Source organism: Montipora foliosa, chromosome 10 (genome assembly GCF_036669935.1).
Source record: "Montipora foliosa isolate CH-2021 chromosome 10, ASM3666993v2, whole genome shotgun sequence".
Classification (NCBI taxonomy): domain Eukaryota; kingdom Metazoa; phylum Cnidaria; class Anthozoa; order Scleractinia; family Acroporidae; genus Montipora; species Montipora foliosa.
Genome location: NC_090878.1, coordinates 26,642,536 through 26,661,855, shown reverse-complemented (window position 1 = coordinate 26,661,855; position 19,320 = coordinate 26,642,536). Strand labels below are relative to the sequence as shown.

The 19,320-nt window shown below is 40.4% G+C and overlaps 2 protein-coding genes across 2 annotated transcripts in view; both read right to left on the bottom strand.

Annotated features, from left to right (window-relative positions):
- The window catches only part of LOC137972387 (excitatory amino acid transporter 1-like), a 32,274-nt gene that overhangs the window by 3,584 nt on the left and 9,370 nt on the right, over window positions 1–19,320 (bottom strand). Inside the window, exons 4-6 of the mRNA XM_068819080.1 lie at window positions 5,486–5,719; window positions 2,649–2,843; window positions 238–372 (exon numbers count right to left, since the gene is read on the bottom strand). Coding sequence (XP_068675181.1) covers window positions 238–372; window positions 2,649–2,843; window positions 5,486–5,719 — 564 coding nt within the window. The remainder of the gene's footprint in view (window positions 1–237; window positions 373–2,648; window positions 2,844–5,485; window positions 5,720–19,320) is intronic.
- LOC137974142 (uncharacterized) lies at window positions 8,775–11,634 on the bottom strand. Its single transcript, XM_068821042.1, is given in 4 exon segments — window positions 8,775–8,906; window positions 8,909–9,110; window positions 9,206–9,904; window positions 11,552–11,634. Coding segments are annotated over 4 exon segments (1,116 nt in total).

Here is a 19,320-nt window from a genome sequence, read left to right as displayed (position 1 = left end):
CCTTCTATTTTAAACCTTATTGAAACCCATGTATATAATTTGGAGCAGTAACCCACACCTAAATTCTGTAAGGAAGGTGTAACAAAACATTGAGGTATTTAATACAATGATTTGAAATTAACAAGTAACTCATGAGGTGAGGCCGAACAGAAACACAAAGTTCCAGAATCCAGATCAAAAAGGTTATGCAGATATCAAATTGACAAAAAGATCATGCAAAAAAACTAGTTTACTTACAAAAACCAATCCACAGCTAAGATAAGTCCAATGTCATTAGTTGGTAAATTGACAGCCTGAAGAACAAGCACCATAGTGACCAGGCCTGCTTGTGGAATCCCAGCTGCACCAATGGATGCTGCAGTGGCTGTCAAGCTGAAAAATGACACCAGAGACAATGACCACATCTATGTTGACAAGGAGAGTATCCGGGATATTAACTGTGCCATGACAATAAAAACAATCCTAACAGGAGCTGTTTCAACACGTGTCTTAACTGACCTCATTCGCTTACACTTTTGTTTTACTTAACACACAGGTAACCCAGGCTCACTGTGTGTGCCACATAGGTAAATATAGAGAACATGAGGCGAAGTTTAGGTCTGGAAATTTGCAACAAAATGGAAATAAAAATCGATGAAACTTACCATGTGGTGACCTGTTGTTGTCTTTAATACGTACACGAAGTTGGTCCCCGTTCACCTTCCTTCATAGTACAGTGACAAGGTAGGAGACGGAAGCCAGCGTAGGGACTCCGATCGACCCAAAACAAGCACAATTTTTTTCGTGAAAATCAAATCCAGTCGCTAAATGAACACACCAGGCTCGTGGAACATGAATTTCTCTAAACCATGAATCCACTGAAGCATCTCCGGGTAGCAACACGAAGCCACCAGACTCCGTAAAACTTGTAAGTTAACCTGCTAAAATGGCGGCCAGAAAGCATTGTCCTCGCAAAGTGTCCAATTCAAAACTGCACTGCACTCGGGACGCCTGGTGACGAGGGGAATATATGTCCCCCCTGGAGAGAGGGGAATCCCAGATTGCTCAGTGAGTTTTGTTTTTAGCAATTTGGGACTCCCCTCCCACCAGAACTTATTATACTCGTCACCAGGCATCCACAATTCGGTGCCATTTTGAATTGGACACTTTGCGAGGACAACACTTTGTGGCCGCCATTTTAGCAGGTTAACTTACAAGTTTTACGGAGTCTGGTGGCTTCATGTTGCTACCTGGAGATACTTCAGTGGGTTCACCGTTTAGAGAAATTCATGTTCCACGAGCCTGGCGTGTTCATTTAGCGACTGGATTCGATTTTCACGAAAAAAATCGTGCTTGTTTTGGGTCGATCGGAGTCCCTACACTGGCTTCTGTCTCCTACCTTGTCACTATACATGTACTATGAAGGAAGGTGAACAGGGACCATTTTTCCCAAAACTTCGTGTACGTATTAAAGACAACAACAGCTCACCACATGGTAAGTTTCATCGATTTTTATTTCCATTTTCTTGCAAATTTCCAGACCTAAACTTCACCTCTTATGTTCTCTATATTTACCTATGTGGCACACACAGTGAGCCTGGGTTACCTGTGCTTAACATAGATCTTGTGAAAACACTGAGAGTATTAAAATTTCTCTTAAAGCTGGACATAAGTTTATTCAGGAAAAGCCAATAAGGTAAAAAATATTGTAAACTGGCCACACCAGCTACAGATCAACAACTTTGATTTAATGCCCGGTGGAAAAGGTTGACAAGCTGCAGCTCTACTGTAACTGATACACTATACTGTAGATTTAAAAATAATAATAATGTATACAAGGCTGCTGCCTAACAAAATTCTCCAGGAGCCCTTTGGGCTTCCAACATTAAAAGTTAGTAGCCCTAGTCATTAATTTTTTTCAAGAGCCCAGAATTAATTTATTCCAGCTGGGATCATAATTATTTACAAGAAAGTGAGGATGAATCAATTAAGGCGCCTGTTCTGGCTACTTGTTCAGAACTTTGGTTACCTGGGCTCGCAAATAAGGTGCCCCAGGTGACCGCGCGACCATTAGGCAGTATAGCCTTGGTATAAATACAATTTACATGTAAAATGAACCTGAAACAATGCATGAAAAGTGAATTCAGTATTCACATAAAGTCTGTTTTATTGTTTATGACCAAAGCACTGACACATCAGCCATAAAATTAAGGACCCTAGACACAACAGAACAGTTCAGAACATCTCCAGAAACTTTAAGACATGTCAGGATATGATCAGTCAGTAACATAACCCACTGAATCCTAGGAGTGAGGCGGTTCCGGAGTCAGTGGGTTAACAATTACCCCTAAATCGAACAAAAAACCGTCTCTCCTTTAACCACCCCTACATTCAACTCAAAAACCCATCGACCGCTAGGAGTAAGACTTGATAGATTTTACTCATTAAGGGGGGCGGTTAAGGAGTGAACGAGTTAATATGCCCCCCACCCCCCACCCTTGTGACTCCAAAAAAGATAGTAAGCAGACTAGTACTCTCACCAGTATTACATTCTGAACGGCTATTCCTTGCTGAAATGAAGAACTATTGTAGTAAGCTTTTCTTATGATGGCTCCTCCAGCCCTAGTGAGTATTATGACATCCACTTGTTCACTGCAATACCAACTTACCATGTAGTTATTAACTGTCCAATATTCAACGTGATCCCATTGGCCTGTGCAATGAAAACAGCAGCAACAGCTTCATACAAAGCTGTTCCATCCATATTAACAGTTGCACCAAGAGGCAGCACAAAACGGCTGATACGAGCATCTACTTTGTTATACACTTCAAGGCAACGCATTGTGGTGGGAAGTGTTGCAGAGCTACAAATTGCAGAAGAAACAACAATGAAAGCTATCATTTTACGTATTTGGGTTAAATTTTCCTCAGGGTACCTGTTCACCACAAATCAAACATTACATGTAAAGCAAATCAAACTTAAATCTTAAACACTTACTGTCATCACAATAATATATCATTCAGCATAGACCCTTGTTGCCTGCAATTCATTCATTATTAATTTTCTTCCTATGGATGCTTTTATACTTTCCTTACAATAAGCACCTGTCATCTTGTTTGATCATTTGCCTAATTACTAACAAGCAGATATGTATCCCGGGTTCGTCGTTGCATCCTGGGAAGCACTCATTTTTCTTTGGATGCAAAAAATATAGAACAAGGGTGCTATTGGACACAGAAAAAACATTGAACGTTTATGCAAATTACAAACGCCAGGAGAAACATGCGAATGACATATTTCACAACAAAGTTAAATGTTCCCATTTCTCACTAGGGATAAATGATCGAGTTCCTCAAATGTCGTGGTAAGCTGTTATTTTCAGATTTTTGTAGTCAAATGATTTCATTTTGTCAACGATTATGTTCAGATTGAGGAGTTGAGTTCTTATGTTTGAATTCCCACGTGTTGCGTGACACAATCTGAGATTAATCTGAGTTTTTTGGGCGAGACAATTGGCAACACTTTCGATCTGCCAATGAATTTTTAACATTTCAGTCGAAGTTTGGTTTGTTGCACGCTTTCCAAGTGAATTTCAAGCATTGGTTTGTTTATCATCAGCGAAATGACTGAGGATCCAATGGCAAAGTATGTTAAATACTTGTTTTGAGAGAACCTGTTGATATTAATTCCAGCGTCATCATCTTGCTTCTTGTTTTGCATGTAACTTGTCTGTTTTGCAAATGATGCAACTTCTTCGGAGTTAGCATTAAAAATAACTTGTTTAACAATAACATGAAACCTGAATGTACTCAATCATTTGATCATTAACATTGCCCAAGGCAAAGTCACAGGCCAATGATGAACTGTGTATCTCTCATATTTGTTTATTCTTTTGTTCCTCCAGGTAAATTAAACCTCCAGATAATGTTCTTTTAAAGAAAATTGAGATTCAGTTCTGTTTTTGTTTCCCCAGTGTGGAGATCTAGATCATTTATCAACTGGAGCCAACAGTTCCTACAGTGTACGGATTCCTTAAAACATATTCAGGCGTGACTGAGGGAGCTTTGAACAGCCCATATAATTATCTCAATTTTGATAACTGAATGAACGGGCATAATAGCCTGTTCAAAGAAATTGATCATTTTATTTCAAGTACATATCCGAGGAGAGGGATGAGACTTCATTTTTGTGCAATTATTTAGAGTTCTGAAAGCCTTAGGGTACTGCAGCAGCAATTAAGAGGTAATAGATTGAATATTAATTATTGAAGTATTAATTAGCTGGACCCCCAAAATTGATAAGATGGATACACCTCTGAACAAGTGCTACCTACAGTACTCAGTGGCCATCCACAAATTAATGATCAGTCTCTGAGAGCAAAAATACACAAAACTTAATTACAAGAGCTGACCACAAAATAACAGCCACATCAATTTGAAATAATTATTGTGAATGCAAAACAAACAGCGAATAACATATAATTTTTTTATGTACTTTAATATTAATTTTTTTTTTTTGTTTTACTACTGGCAAAATCAATTTTAAGAAATAAGATAATAATACATTTATTTAGTGGGTGGGGACAGGGGGTGGGAGCCCAGGAGAATAGGGGGTGGTTGGGGTACTGCAGGTGGGAGAGAAAAGGGCAGAAAGCAGCAGTTCTAAGACGGCAGGAAATGGGAGAGAAATGCAAAATGCTGCTTTTTGTCCCCATTTAACCCACTGACACCTGGGAGCGGGATTCAATAGATTTCAATCTGTCTGACACCAAATTTTACCCATCAGTGGGGGCAGTCCATGGCAGTTCAGGTGTCAGTGGGTTAAAAAACAAGAATCCAAAATGATATTTGACTTGCATTAGCGTTTTCTGAGCAATCAAGCAAGCTAAAAAACAGGCTTACTTCCGGTGAAATTGTCAAGCCTTTTACGGTGGTTACGTCATTGGTCATGAAAATATCAAGCAGCCGTAGTGTACATGCAACTGATGCGTAACTGCTCCAAGATGAGCAAAAAGTGACAAAGGAAACACCTAATAATTAAGTAGCTAAATGACCAAGATGTGTTTTGAGTACATAGATCCTAATTTATAGGGGATGGGAGCCGGACTGAAAAGGGTCAAGGGAGCCAGGAGATAAAGATACAAGAAGTGGGAGAGCAAGGTATGGGAAGCAGGGAGATGCTGAGGCCCCCTGTCCCCACACTATTAATTTTAAGAAGCACTTGCTGAAGCTAAAAAGATTGGACACAGTTGGGATGAGTTAGAGAAGATACCGTAGCTGAACACAGACACGAGTGGCAATCTACGGTTGCAGCCTAATAGTATTAAATAAGTGCCACATTTGAGTCATAAAAAATTTTATTAATATATGTAGTCATGCTAAACCAAGTAAGCATGGTATTCTAACTTATAGTGACTGGTTCTACAAGAACCCTAAGGTGAATTAATGTGCATGATGAAGAAGAAAAGATTAAGTGCACCTGACTTGCTACTGCAACTGTACCCACCTTGATGATGTTCCAAATGCTGTTATCATGGCATCCCTCAAACCAACATAAAACCTCAGGGGATTTTTACGCACAGCTATCAAGTACAACAAGGGTAAAATGACCAAGGCATGAATAAGCAAGCCGCTTATCACAGTCAACATGTACATCCCCAACATGTTCAATGACTTGATGACATCATCCATGCCTGCCACCTTGGCTGCTATTAAGCTGCAAATGCCAATGGGTGAAACCCTAAAGAGAAGATTTCAAATACCTGATTCAAATCAGTCTGCATAGTCATAATAATCCATGGTTAATACTTTAACAATTGTTATTTAATCATAAATATTACACAACTTTATTTGCTAAACCTTCCTAGCCTCCAGAACCTTGAAACATTATCAGCTTTAGATGCCAGAAAAAAAATATATAATTAAACGAGACTTGCCTGTAAGTTGTTTGATTTGAAGTCTATCTTGTCATCAGTCCGGAACGAAGGAGTAACATGAGAAGCGTGCACGCTAGCTTATTGAGCCATTATTCAAAGAAATTAGGGCTTGTTGGAGATCACAGGAACAAAGGAGTAGGGATGGGTACCCATATATTATAAGTGCCAAAGGAAGGGCATGTTATTCCTCCATTCCGGACTGATGACCAGAGAGAATTCAAATCAAACGTCAACTTACAGGTACCTTAAGTCTTGTTTAATTATAAAATTCTGTCTGTCATCAGCTCTACGTCACATCAGAGTACCATAAGTTCAAAGCCTGTGAGCTCCAACATGATCATGCAACATACCAAATGTAAGTGGGGTACGTGGTAGTAATAGGAAACGTAACAAGACGTTCAACAAACAACAAGAAATGGACTTTAATAGAACTGAGTGAGAAATGGCGTGACAAATATGTTGACAACCGAGATTATGAAATAACAGAGATAATTGGTTCTATTTCCGGTGTCTAGTTAGCCTGTCAACCTGAATCAAAATGAGTCAGAAGGGTTTGACTGAGGTTGCCACTAATAGGCTTGTTATAGTGTTCAGAGAATGTGGGCGCGTTTGACCATCCCCCAGCCTTGAGAATGTCCGCTAGAGGAAGTTGTGTGTTGTCACTGTAAGAGGTGAAGGCTGTCGGACTACCATGTGCCGAGAATATGTCAACATCTATTCTAGCATCCTGGAGCATAGATCTATTAAAACCATCTAGCCACAGTAGAGTTGGTGACAGGCTTGTGCGGTTTCATGTAACTGATCAGGAAGCATGGGTCGCTGTGCAGCGAGTGGGTTTTTGTGATGTAATGTTTGATGTAGGTTACCAGGCAAAGACGAGAGTCTGGGGCGAATGATCAGATTTCAATGGCCGCAAGGTGTTTGCCAGGTCAAGTTATTTTCAGGGTGTCCCGTATAGATAAGTCCGGTTGTGGTTTTCTGCATACGTGAGGTGTCCAGTTTGGAGAGTGTTTGAGTTCGCTGCGGAGTGACAAGGGCAAGTAACATCGCAAGATTCGTGAAGGGCCAGAAATGATCGAAGATATGTGATCGACATCCCATTATAGTAGAGTATCTGGGCAGAGATAGTCTGAATTCAAAGGTTCCTTTAAGGAAACGGGATACTCAGGGGATGGATGTTCTCCAAGTCGTCTTATCAGCAAGGACAAGGCAGATCGAGCGGTGTTGATAGCACTGTAACCGACCCCTTGTTTGTAAAGTAAAGTGAGGAAATGCAGGCCATCATTAATGGTGCCATGAGTGACATCCAATTGTTTGTTTTTACAATAAGTCACCCATCGAGAAAGGTAGGTTGTGTACTGTTTCCCAGTGGATTTTCTCCAAGAAGCCATGAGGATGTCTATGGTATCAGGGGATAAACCTAACTTTTGTAGTTGCTCCTGAACATATGGCATACTAGGAGTATTAGGGTTTTGTGAAGTGGATGTAGTTTCTCGGGTTTCCCAGGTAGTTGGAGGAGGTGTTTGGCTGGATGGAGAGTTATCGGTGGCTCCACACCCACCTGCATGATTTCGGGAACCAAGCTTGTGTCAGCCAGTTGCGAATGATAAGGATTCCCAATGCTTCGTCCTCCTACACTCGCTAAAGATATGCATTGATTACACTGAATGGGGGAAAAGTATAGAATTTAAGATAACGGAAGTTAAGTGAAAAAGCATCATCAACGGCAACTGCGCCTGGGTCAGGAGTAAACATTGAGGAAATTGATTATTTAGTTGTTATGCGAAAAGGTCTATATTCGGGCGCAAGCTTCGTTGCAACAGTGCATTGTTGAGGGAGGCCCTATCAAGCATCCATTCTGTGTTATCGTTGCTTTGTCTCAATTCAAAATCAGCCTTGATATTGTGAACCCCAGGGATGTAAGCAGCACTGATCGATACGTTACTGTCGATGCACCATTCCCAAACTTCTTTTCCTAGGCGGTTGCAAGGGTCTGAATGGCTTAAGTCCCCATGTGGTTCAGGACTGCTATTACAGTTGTGTTATGAAAAAGGTTTGTAGGCCCATGAACGCGAGGTACCAAAACCACTCTGTGCTTGTGTCATTGTAAACCCCCCAACCATTCTGAGATGCATCAGTGGTGAAGGTGTTTGATGGCTGTCCATGGGTTATGACGTTATGGGAACTCACGATGTTGTCCACCCACCAATGGAGTTCCTTTTTGCAATCTTCCATTGAGGACATCTGACTGTCAAAATCGCCTTTGGCGGTTTCGAGGGCTATGGCTTTAGTATGCTCGAGGACTCTGTAATAAAGTTGTCCATACATGACCCCAGGGAATGATGACACAATTTTTCCTATCACACAGGCTACTTGTCATATTGTCGGAAGGCCTTGACCCAGAAGGATGGCACAAGCTTCTTTAACTTTCAAGGCCTTTTCAGGGGTCAATGCGCTAGTCACGGAGACCAGGTCGATAATAAAGCCTAATAGAATCAAACGTTGGGACGGGATAAATTAATACAGATTTGTCTGGATGGATTGTAAACCCAGAGGAATTGAAAAGTGTCGATCACATTAGAGACACAAATATCGTATGCCCTCCCTTGGAGATAAAGGCCATCAAATAGCTGATATGTGACCCTTTTTGTGTAACTCGGTAAGCGGCTGTTTCAGCAATTTTGTGAATTTTCTGGGGCAAGAGGACAACCCGTTGGGTAGGCGTGTGAACTGATACAGAACATTTTTCCACATGAAACGTTGGTATTTCCTGTGCCAGGGGTTCACACCAACTGTATAATAAGCATCCTTGAGGTCTAGTGAGGCCATAATTATAGCAATTCTTTTCGACTAATAGTACTATTGACTAAAGTGTTTCCATTTTAAATGGTGAGAAGTGACAAATTGGTTTAGTGCCTTGGGGTTTAGAACTAGTCTGTGGCCTCCATCTTTCTTAGGTCTAATGAAGATGTCGGAGATCACCTCATGTCATAAGGAGCATGATCGGTTGTTTCAATAACGTTTTTAGACAGCAGTTTTGAAACTTCACTGTCAAAAATGGCACTTTCTTTAACAGAGAAAGCAGATTGTGGGCATTTAGTGTTATACGGTCGGGTGTCAAACTCAATAATTGAGTTTGTTGCCCCTCTGACAGATGTCAGAATTTCCTTATCAGAGGTAATCATCTGCCAGTTACTAATGGACTTGGTTATGCAACCAGCTCGAAAATAAGTGCATGTATTGTCCAAATATTCCTTAAGGGCACGTACCAAGGAGGGGAATTCACTTACCGTTTTTTTAATGTTTTCCAAAGATTGTCCTCTCGGTTTGGTTCTTGGAGAAGGTGAATCTGACCCTTCCCTAAAAAAGGCGGCTTGCTCTCTGCAGGCCTGTCATGTTTGCCATAGTTCTTTTGGGGCCTGCGCTTATCACGATGGGAATTGTATGGGCATGAGGAGCGTGACGCGCCAGTTTTGCCTACACCTATGTCTTTTCCAATTTTATTGGTATCTTTGGCATCACGCAGTTGTTTTCCTAAGTCGGCCCCAAAAAGCAGGTCAGAATGATTGCCCAACTCATTTGCCTGGGTGCAAAGCGAATGAAATTCAGCTTTAAGGGCCGGTTTAATCTGCTCTTGGCATAGGGGCCTAAAATTATTCATTTCATCCCAAAATTCTGGGTTGACTCTTACTGTGGTTATGTCGGGGCAATTTTCTGGTTTAGCGTGTTTAGCCAGCAGTGGTTTGAGTTTGTCATTGGGATGGGCAATGCCCCACCATTTGGATGCTATTTTAGCCAAGGATTGGTTTATTTTGGCGCCAACTATTTCATCATCAGTGAAGTCAGGCTCGAGAGATTTGAAAAGCTCAACTTCTTCTTTGGGCTCATCTGTTTTAGCTGTCGCTTCAACCTCTTTGGAGTTCAATTCCTCAAGGAATTCATCTATGTCTTCACCCAAGGGCCAGATACTTAATTCGTCTTCCTTGCGCCTTCATTTACCAGATGTCTCATGGTCGTTGTCTTCAGACTCGGAGTTGGCGCTCGAAAGGTTGTGGGGACTATGGCACCGTTTCTTTTTGGAGCTTTGAGTCTTGCCATGCAACAATCATTAAATTATAATTTTGTCATAAAGAGGCAATTGTACCCATATTGACATTGATATCTGAAAGTGTTTTCGCTAGGGTTTCGCCAGGTTGGCTGCTAGATAAACCTGCTTCAGCAGGGAGAACAATTTCAGGTTGAGAATTATTGCCAGGTTGGCTGTCTGAGGCACTAGTTTGGTGACTAAGGCCAAGTTCACCGTTTGCGGCTGACATGATGGGTAATTAAGAGGTTACGGCCAAACCTAAGGATATTGATGGCTAAAGGGAAAAGAAAGAAAGAACCAATAGTAAGTGGGCGCTTTTCTGATCTAAAATACTCACGACACTAGGTTTCCGTTGGGTTGGCTCCGAAAGCGAGTACACAATGGCTTAATAAGCTAGCGTGCGTGCTTCTCATAGTATTCCGTAGTGATGTAGGACTGATAGAAGTAATGTTTTTCTCTCAAGTTACTCAACCCCTCTGCATCGTGTGACTTGATTTACATATTTAATGTACTATTTATGAACTAACTTGTATTACTATACTTCTTTAATTAATGCATTTCTCTATTTAATGCTTGAAAGACATTTCTAAGTGAAACGTTTTTGCTGATCCAGTATGGAATGTTATAAGAAGAAGTCATTTAACTGATGAAACTAATCTGAAATGCATGTTAAGTATTGTCAATCTGTAAAGGTGATTGGTGTTTCCAAGTCTATGAGACAACAATTACTGATGAGCTGCATGTTAACAGTACTGTAGTTTGCGTGGGCTCAAGTACACTGGACATTTTCAAGAGTGCCTGTTTACCAAGCGCTGTAGCTTGTTTGTGGAATTAAAGTGATCAAAAACTCACTTCCTTTTTTTCTTCAGATTTTGAGAGTGTGTTTACTTAACACCCGACCAAAAGCTGTTTAACACTATTTCAAAGTAATTGGTACTCTTTCAAAGTAATTGGTACTATTTTATGTTATTCATTATTAGATGTTATTGCCCATTAGAACCAATCAGAGATGATCATTTTTGAGGGTGCCAAGTCTGGCTAACATTATCCACTTTGTGCTCTGTTATATCCAATGAGAAACCTGTTAGTGAATAACAGGATAATAAGGAATAACCAAGATAGCATTATCCAGTAATATTAGCCGCATGAACCAATAACATTTCAGAAACAAAATAACTAAAATTCTTTTCAAATCGAATGAATATAATGAAGTTTTTACGCTCAGTATTGGAGTCAATGAGCATTGAACTGCCAAGGCCTACGAGTTTTTCAAAACGAAATACATTATCATTGAATACAACCCGGTCGTTCAAACAAACAACTTGAGTTTACTCAAAGACATGGAGAATAAGATGAACTTGGTTAAACAAACATTTAAAGCCGTTGTTATTCCATAAAATAGCGATCATGTTTACCATTCACATAAACCTGATGGACAATAGCAGATGCTATCAAAACACTGAAAAGCACTGACTCGAAAGAAAAAAAGACGCCGAAACAAAATTAGGTTCGACGTGTGAACTTTTAAAGCGCTTTCATTTTATCTCACTCTGAAGAGTCGCAATGTTTACTGTTCATTTTTGTTTTCTCTAATACGCCATGCGTAACAGAATAATGCTGAATAACCGACATTTTGTTAGCCTCTAACCTTAGCCATCTGTATAGCGAATCAGAGAGATAAGGAAGCTCACGCGAAACCTTTTAATTGACCGCAAGTCGAACCTATTAAATGGTTTTGCGCGCAAACCTTAATTATAAAAACGAAAAAGGAAAACTATAAAAAAATAACGTCTTTTATTTTATAGTTGTTAGCCTTGTATCTACGTATTTCATTTTACCTTTCTAGCGAATAACATGTAAAAGAAGAAAGAAGGAAAGATAAGTCCAAGTTGCGCCACAAAATGGACTCTGTCTTTTCCTAATGGATTGCGTGACAAATTTTGACCCTAAAATGGGCATCGTCCAAAATCCATCGTCCGTGTTTTTAGCACATTTATCGGTAAACTGAGAATGTTTTTCTCGCCCTGAGAACAGTTTTCAGGGAGCATGAAATCACATTCAGTCTCAAGAAACAATTCTAAGTATCTACCAATGAGAACTGGTGGGTTTTCAATTAAAACAACATGTCTGGTAAGGATCTGCCGTGAATCACCGATAAACAATTACTCTTGAATGTTTGTTTGTCATCATCGATGAGCCACATGTGAATAAGTTTAGGCAATGGTCTTTGATCAATGATGCCCAAGTTAAAATTTTGCGAATCTCGACTTACTTCACAAAAACGATGTTTATGTGGCCCTTTAGCTATAAAGATTATCGGCATAAAAATATACGGGTGATAGTAAGCTCAAATTAAAACGTCTTAATTCAGTCACACACTGTTCCACACACTTGCATATTACGGGAAAGGCAACGTAAAATTCTGCTTTTCCATTCTACATTCCTGTAAAGCCAATGAAAAACGGAAACTAACCGACAGTGAGTCGATCCATTGTCCAAATTACTAGAAAGCGGATTATACTTTCCCTGAAATTCGCGCCAAAATTTCAACACGCTTGTTCAGCCACTGTTTCTGTACGATCTCAGCGAATAACGCCTCTGCCGCTCAGAGGATGTCTTACCTCTTTGCGACAAATTTAATTTCGGTACTAGCTTGGTGCACTTATTTTCGTCCTTTTGCCCAACTCTAAGCACCTTCCACTGATCCTGACGTCGACCCTGAGCGCGCACTAGCCCGCCAAGCCGGACAACATTCACGATTTTAACACGTATATCGCGTCATACAATCTTGACAGGTCGTCGGCGGGCGGTTTGCGTCAAGATGCTTACAGAAGTGAGAACTGTTCTCGTTTTCCACCAATGAACGTTGTTATTGCTTTTATGTTATCGTCAAACAACCCCAGGTCTCCTAGACCTTCCGCTTTTTATTTTAAGCGTATCGTTGAGATGCCTTTGGTCTGTTATTGTGTTAATCAATAATAGCTCAACTCGTAAACACTGAACGTTTCAGCACGCGGTTTTTCCGGTCAACGTATCAGCCGCATGGAAAACTTCGCACGAACCCTGTTGAACTCGTATTCTGTCTCCAGGGAACTTTCGCGTGTTGGCTGGTGAAATACAGTTAATGATCGCGACTTTTCGTTGAGGTACCGAAAATTTGACAAAATATCGCACTTTGGTCCTGTGAATCATCGCACAAGACGGCGCTCGAACTGCAGCTATTTTTCGACGAAAGTTCGCGACATCAAAAGAGAGCCATGCACGCTTTTCGGTTGCATTACTTTTGCACAACACTTCATATCATCAATGTGAAATGGTATATGAAATGAACTGCGGATATGAAATCAAGTAAAGCTATGATCTTCGCAGTTATGAACTTTCGCAATTATGAACGCAATTTTTACAATTGCGTAGAGAACCCCCGTTGAAGGCCTGAATTTTTCAGGCTTCTCTACGCAATTGTAAAAATTGCGTTCATAACTGCGAAGATCATAGCTTTACTTGACTTCATATCATCGTCGCCGGTCAGTATAAAATTAATTGACTGTTCTCGTTTTCAGCCAATCAACATCGTTATTGCTTGTATATGCTCGTCAAACAACCCAATCAAACGAGGAGGAATTCTCCTGACAGAGCAAATAAATGTTGCTGAGATGCAACCTTCAGAAGGCAGTGATTAATGTTGGATTTTTCTGAGTAACAACGACGGGAGCTTTCGAGGTGTCGTGTTTCGTGATCATCACGAGCAAGTTTGCTGTATTTGTTCGATTTTCTGCGCTGCATAGGTTTTTTTATTCGTACCCAGAATTGTTCTGGAGTTCAGTTCTCCGAGAACTGTCGGCAAATGTCAGCAGTAGATAACACCCGCGGCTTTGTCACAGTGGCTAATCGGCATCGACGCTGCCCTACAAGCGTCATAATGAACTAAAAACTCTCAGAAATGAGAGATGTGGTCGCGGTTTTCTTTCTTGTATCCCTTTCCCTTTGCATGACGCTTTACCTTGCGGGGAAAACTTCCACAAAATTTGCGTGTCACCTCCAAAAAAGTGTTTCCGGTCAATGTGAGACACGTACATCTCAGTGCTTTTAAGAAAAGGATTATTTTGGTTTTCATTACTCTCTATCTGACCTATGGTCTTGCAGGACAACGCTTAAAAAGAAACTTTGTCCGACACTTTCTTACTTTTGAAAAGGCTTTGAATTCTCGCTGGTGGCCGAGGAGGCTCAGCATTTGAATTGCAGATAAAAGATTTCCGTGCCACAGAGCTTTATTGGGCGTCTTGTTTGTTCGAGGACTATTCGCGATTGCAGCCACTGGCGGCTCGATCCCCGAGATGAATGCATCTTTGTTTAACCAGTGGAGTCGTCGAGCCTATCTCGGCGGTGTCAGGATTTGACTGATCCACGAAAAGCCTTTCAGTTTCAATCAAATTTTTTCACGGGATGGACACATTCCTATGAAAACTCAGCTTATGAATGGTTACTTGATCATTTATTTTAAACATCCTGGACCTTTTAACTTCTCTTTTACCGGCCATTTTTTGAGATTTAAGAATCGATTTTAATTATTTTATCGATCTGGATATTTGGAGCGCAAAATGGACTCTCGAGATGTCGCGTTTTGCGATGATGAGCACTAACAAAAATTCACAAAGCTAAGGCGGTTGGCAGACCTATAATCTCCGGTTGTGACGGCCCCACCGAGAGAATATCTTCATTTGTGGATACACTATTGCAGCCTATTGCACAAAAACAACAATCCTTTATTAAGGACACAACTAATTTCATAAATTTCATATAGAAAACAAAGATAGGCAAGCATACAATTTTAGTGTGAATGAACGTGTCTAGCGTGTATACGAATATACCACATGAAGAGGTAATGAACATAGTATGTGCGAGGCATACGGAAAGTTCCAAAATCATAATCCACCGATCCCAACACGCTTCTTAAGACAAATGCTTGGTTTGATTTTAAACGAAAACTCGTTCCATTTCAATGGAGATAACTATCTCCAAACACATGGAACCGCCATGGGGACAAAAAGGGTAGTCTCTTTTGCTAACATTTTCATGGCTCATCGACTTAATAAAGGTGAAGAAGGTGAAGGTGAAGCCCTTTCACAGGCACGAAATTGTCGGACAAAGTTTCTTTTAAGCGTTCTATTGAATATTAGACCATTGGTCAGGTGGAGAGCAATGAAAACTCAAATATTCCTTTTCTTAAAAGCAGATATACGTATCTCACATTAACAACCATAATAAGAGTTTTTTATCTTCGACCGGGAAACACTTTCTTGGAGGTTTCACGCAAATTTCGTGGAAGTTTTCCGAGCAAGGTAAAGGTTCATGCGAAGGGAAAGGGATACAAGAAACAAAAAACACGACCACATCTCTAATTTCTGAGACTTGAGTTCATTATGACGCTTGTATCCCGCTGTCAAAATGTTATCTAAGGACTGCTGACGACCAGTGGCTGAATTTGCAAACGGTTCTCGGACAAACAACACTGCAGTTGGCTGAACTCCGCAATTCTGGGTACGAAGACATGAAGCTCTGTAGCGCAGAAAATCGAGTGAAGTCAGTACGTCGGATACCGTGAAAAAAGCTCGTGATTGCGAAACGCGACATCTCGAGAATCCCTTTTGCGCACCAAATATCCAGATCGATAAAATAATTAAATCTCAAAAAATGGCCGGTAAAAGAGAAGTCCACGATGTTTAAAATAAATGATCAAGTAACCATTCATAAGCCGAGTTTTCATAGGAATGTGTCCATCCCGTGAAAAAAATTGATTGAAACTGAAAGGCTTTTCGTGGATCAGTCAAATCCTGACACCGCCGAGATAGGCTCGACGACTCCACTGGTTAAACAAAGATGCATTCATCTCGGGGATCGAGCCGCCAGTGGCTGCAATCGCGAATAGTCCTCGAACAAACAAGACGCCCAATAAAGCTCTGTGGCACGGAAATCTTTTATCTGCAATTCAAATGCTGAGCCTCCCTCGGCCACCAGCGAGAATTCAAAGCCTTTTCAAAAGTAAGAAAGTGTCGGACAAAGTTTCTTTTTAAGCGTTGTCCTGCAACTGTCAGTTCTCGGAGAACTGAACTCCAGAACTGGGTACAAGTAAAAAAAACCTATGCAGCGCAGAAAATCGAACAAATACAGCGAACTTGCTCGTGATGATCACGAAACACGACACCTCGAAAGCCCCCGTCGTTGTTACTCAGAAAAATCCAACATTAATCACACTGCCTTCTGAAGGTTGCATCTCAGCAACATTTATTTGCTCTGTCGGGAGAATTCCTCCTCGTTTGATTGGGTTGTTTGACGAGCATATACAAGCAATAACGATGTTGATTGGCTGAAAACGAGAACAGTCAATTAATTTTATACTGACCGGCGACGATGATATGAAGTCAAGTAAAGCTATGATCTTCGCAGTTATGAACGCAATTTTTACAATTGCGTAGAGAAGCCTGAAAAATTCAGGCCTTCAACGGGGGTTCTCTACGCAATTGTAAAAATTGCGTTCATAATTGCGAAAGTTCATAACTGCGAAGATCATAGCTTTACTTGATTTCATATCCGCAGTTCATTTCATATACCATTTCACATTGATGATATGAAGTGTTGTGCAAAAGTAATGCAACCGAAAAGCGTGCATGGCTCTCTTTTGATGTCGCGAACTTTCGTCGAAAAATAGCTGCAGTTCGAGCGCCGTCTTGTGCGATGATTCACAGGACCAAAGTGCGATATTTTGTCAAATTTTCGGTACCTCAACGAAAAGTCGCGATCATTAACTGTATTTCACCAGCCAACACGCGAAAGTTCCCTGGAGACAGAATACGAGTTCAACAGGGTTCGTGCGAAGTTTTCCATGCGGCTGATACGTTGACCGGAAAAACCGCGTGCTGAAACGTTCAGTGTTTACGAGTTGAGCTATTATTGATTAACACAATAACAGACCAAAGGCATCTCAACGATACGCTTAAAATAAAAAGCGGAAGGTCTAGGAGACCTGGGGTTGTTTGACGATAACATAAAAGCAATAACAACGTTCATTGGTGGAAAACGAGAACAGTTCTCACTTCTGTAAGCATCTTGACGCAAACCGCCCGCCGACGACCTGTCAAGATTGTATGACGCGATATACGTGTTAAAATCGTGAATGTTGTCCGGCTTGGCGGGCTAGTGCGCGCTCAGGGTCGACGTCAGGATCAGTGGAAGGTGCTTAGAGTTGGGCAAAAGGACGAAAATAAGTGCACCAAGCTAGTACCGAAATTAAATTTGTCGCAAAGAGGTAAGACATCCTCTGAGCGGCAGAGGCGTTATTCGCTGAGATCGTACAGAAACAGTGGCTGAACAAGCGTGTTGAAATTTTGGCGCGAATTTCAGGGAAAGTATAATCCGCTTTCTAGTAATTTGGACAATGGATCGACTCACTGTCGGTTAGTTTCCGTTTTTCATTGGCTTTACAGGAATGTAGAATGGAAAAGCAGAATTTTACGTTGCCTTTCCCGTAATATGCAAGTGTGTGGAACAGTGTGTGACTGAATTAAGACGTTTTAATTTGAGCTTACTATCACCCGTATATTTTTATGCCGATAATCTTTATAGCTAAAGGGCCACATAAACATCGTTTTTGTGAAGTAAGTCGAGATTCGCAAAATTTTAACTTGGGCATCATTGATCAAAGACCATTGCCTAAACTTATTCACATGTGGCTCATCGATGATGACAAACAAACATTCAAGAGTAATTGTTTATCGGTGATTCACGACAGATCCTTACCAGACATGTTGTTTTAATTGAAAACCCACCAGTTCTCATTGGTAGATACTTAGAATTGTTTCTTGAGACTGAATGTGATTTCATGCTCCCTGAAAACTGTTCTCAGGGCGAGAAAAACATTCTCAGTTTACCGATAAATGTGCTAAAAACACGGACGATGGATTTTGGACGATGCCCATTTTAGGGTCAAAATTTGTCACGCAATCCATTAGGAAAAGACAGAGTCCATTTTGTGGCGCAACTTGGACTTATCTTTCCTTCTTTCTTCTTTTACATGTTATTCGCTAGAAAGGTAAAATGAAATACGTAGATACAAGGCTAACAACTATAAAATAAAAGACGTTATTTTTTTATAGTTTTCCTTTTTCGTTTTTATAATTAAGGTTTGCGCGCAAAACCATTTAATAGGTTCGACTTGCGGTCAATTAAAAGGTTTCGCGTGAGCTTCCTTATCTCTCTGATTCGCTATACAGATGGCTAAGGTTAGAGGCTAACAAAATGTCGGTTATTCAGCATTATTCTGTTACGCATGGCGTATTAGAGAAAACAAAAATGAACAGTAAACATTGCGACTCTTCAGAGTGAGATAAAATGAAAGCGCTTTAAAAGTTCACACGTCGAACCTAATTTTGTTTCGGCGTCTTTTTTTCTTTCGAGTCAGTGCTTTTCAGTGTTTTGATAGCATCTGCTATTGTCCATCAGGTTTATGTGAATGGTAAACATGATCGCTATTTTATGGAATAACAACGGCTTTAAATGTTTGTTTAACCAAGTTCATCTTATTCTCCATGTCTTTGAGTAAACTCAAGTTGTTTGTTTGAACGACCGGGTTGTATTCAATGATAATGTATTTCGTTTTGAAAAACTCGTAGGCCTTGGCAGTTCAATGCTCATTGACTCCAATACTGAGCGTAAAAACTTCATTATATTCATTCGATTTGAAAAGAATTTTAGTTATTTTGTTTCTGAAATGTTATTGGTTCATGCGGCTAATATTACTGGATAATGCTATCTTGGTTATTCCTTATTATCCTGTTATTCACTAACAGGTTTCTCATTGGATATAACAGAGCACAAAGTGGATAATGTTAGCCAGACTTGGCACCCTCAAAAATGATCATCTCTGATTGGTTCTAATGGGCAATAACATCTAATAATGAATAACATAAAATAGTACCAATTACTTTGAAAGAGTACCAATTACTTTGAAATAGTGTTTGTTTATTTTGAGTGTAAGTAACAGTCCACCATTACTCGTGTTCAAAACTGACCAATAATTATTGGTCATGTACAGTAAATGCAGCTTATGCAAAACATGAGTTCAAAAGTCTGAAAGCTCAAAACTCCCATGCTGCATGCTAATTCAGTCTTAGCAATGCCATTAATTTTCTGTGTATGTACTCCGTGAAATCTGTGAGGCCAAAAATACAATTCTCAGCATCTAATGCAGGATTTTAGTCATCCTGAATGTACTGTTGTGTAGGTGTTTTTTGCTGTTCACACCCTCCCTGGAACATGATTTGC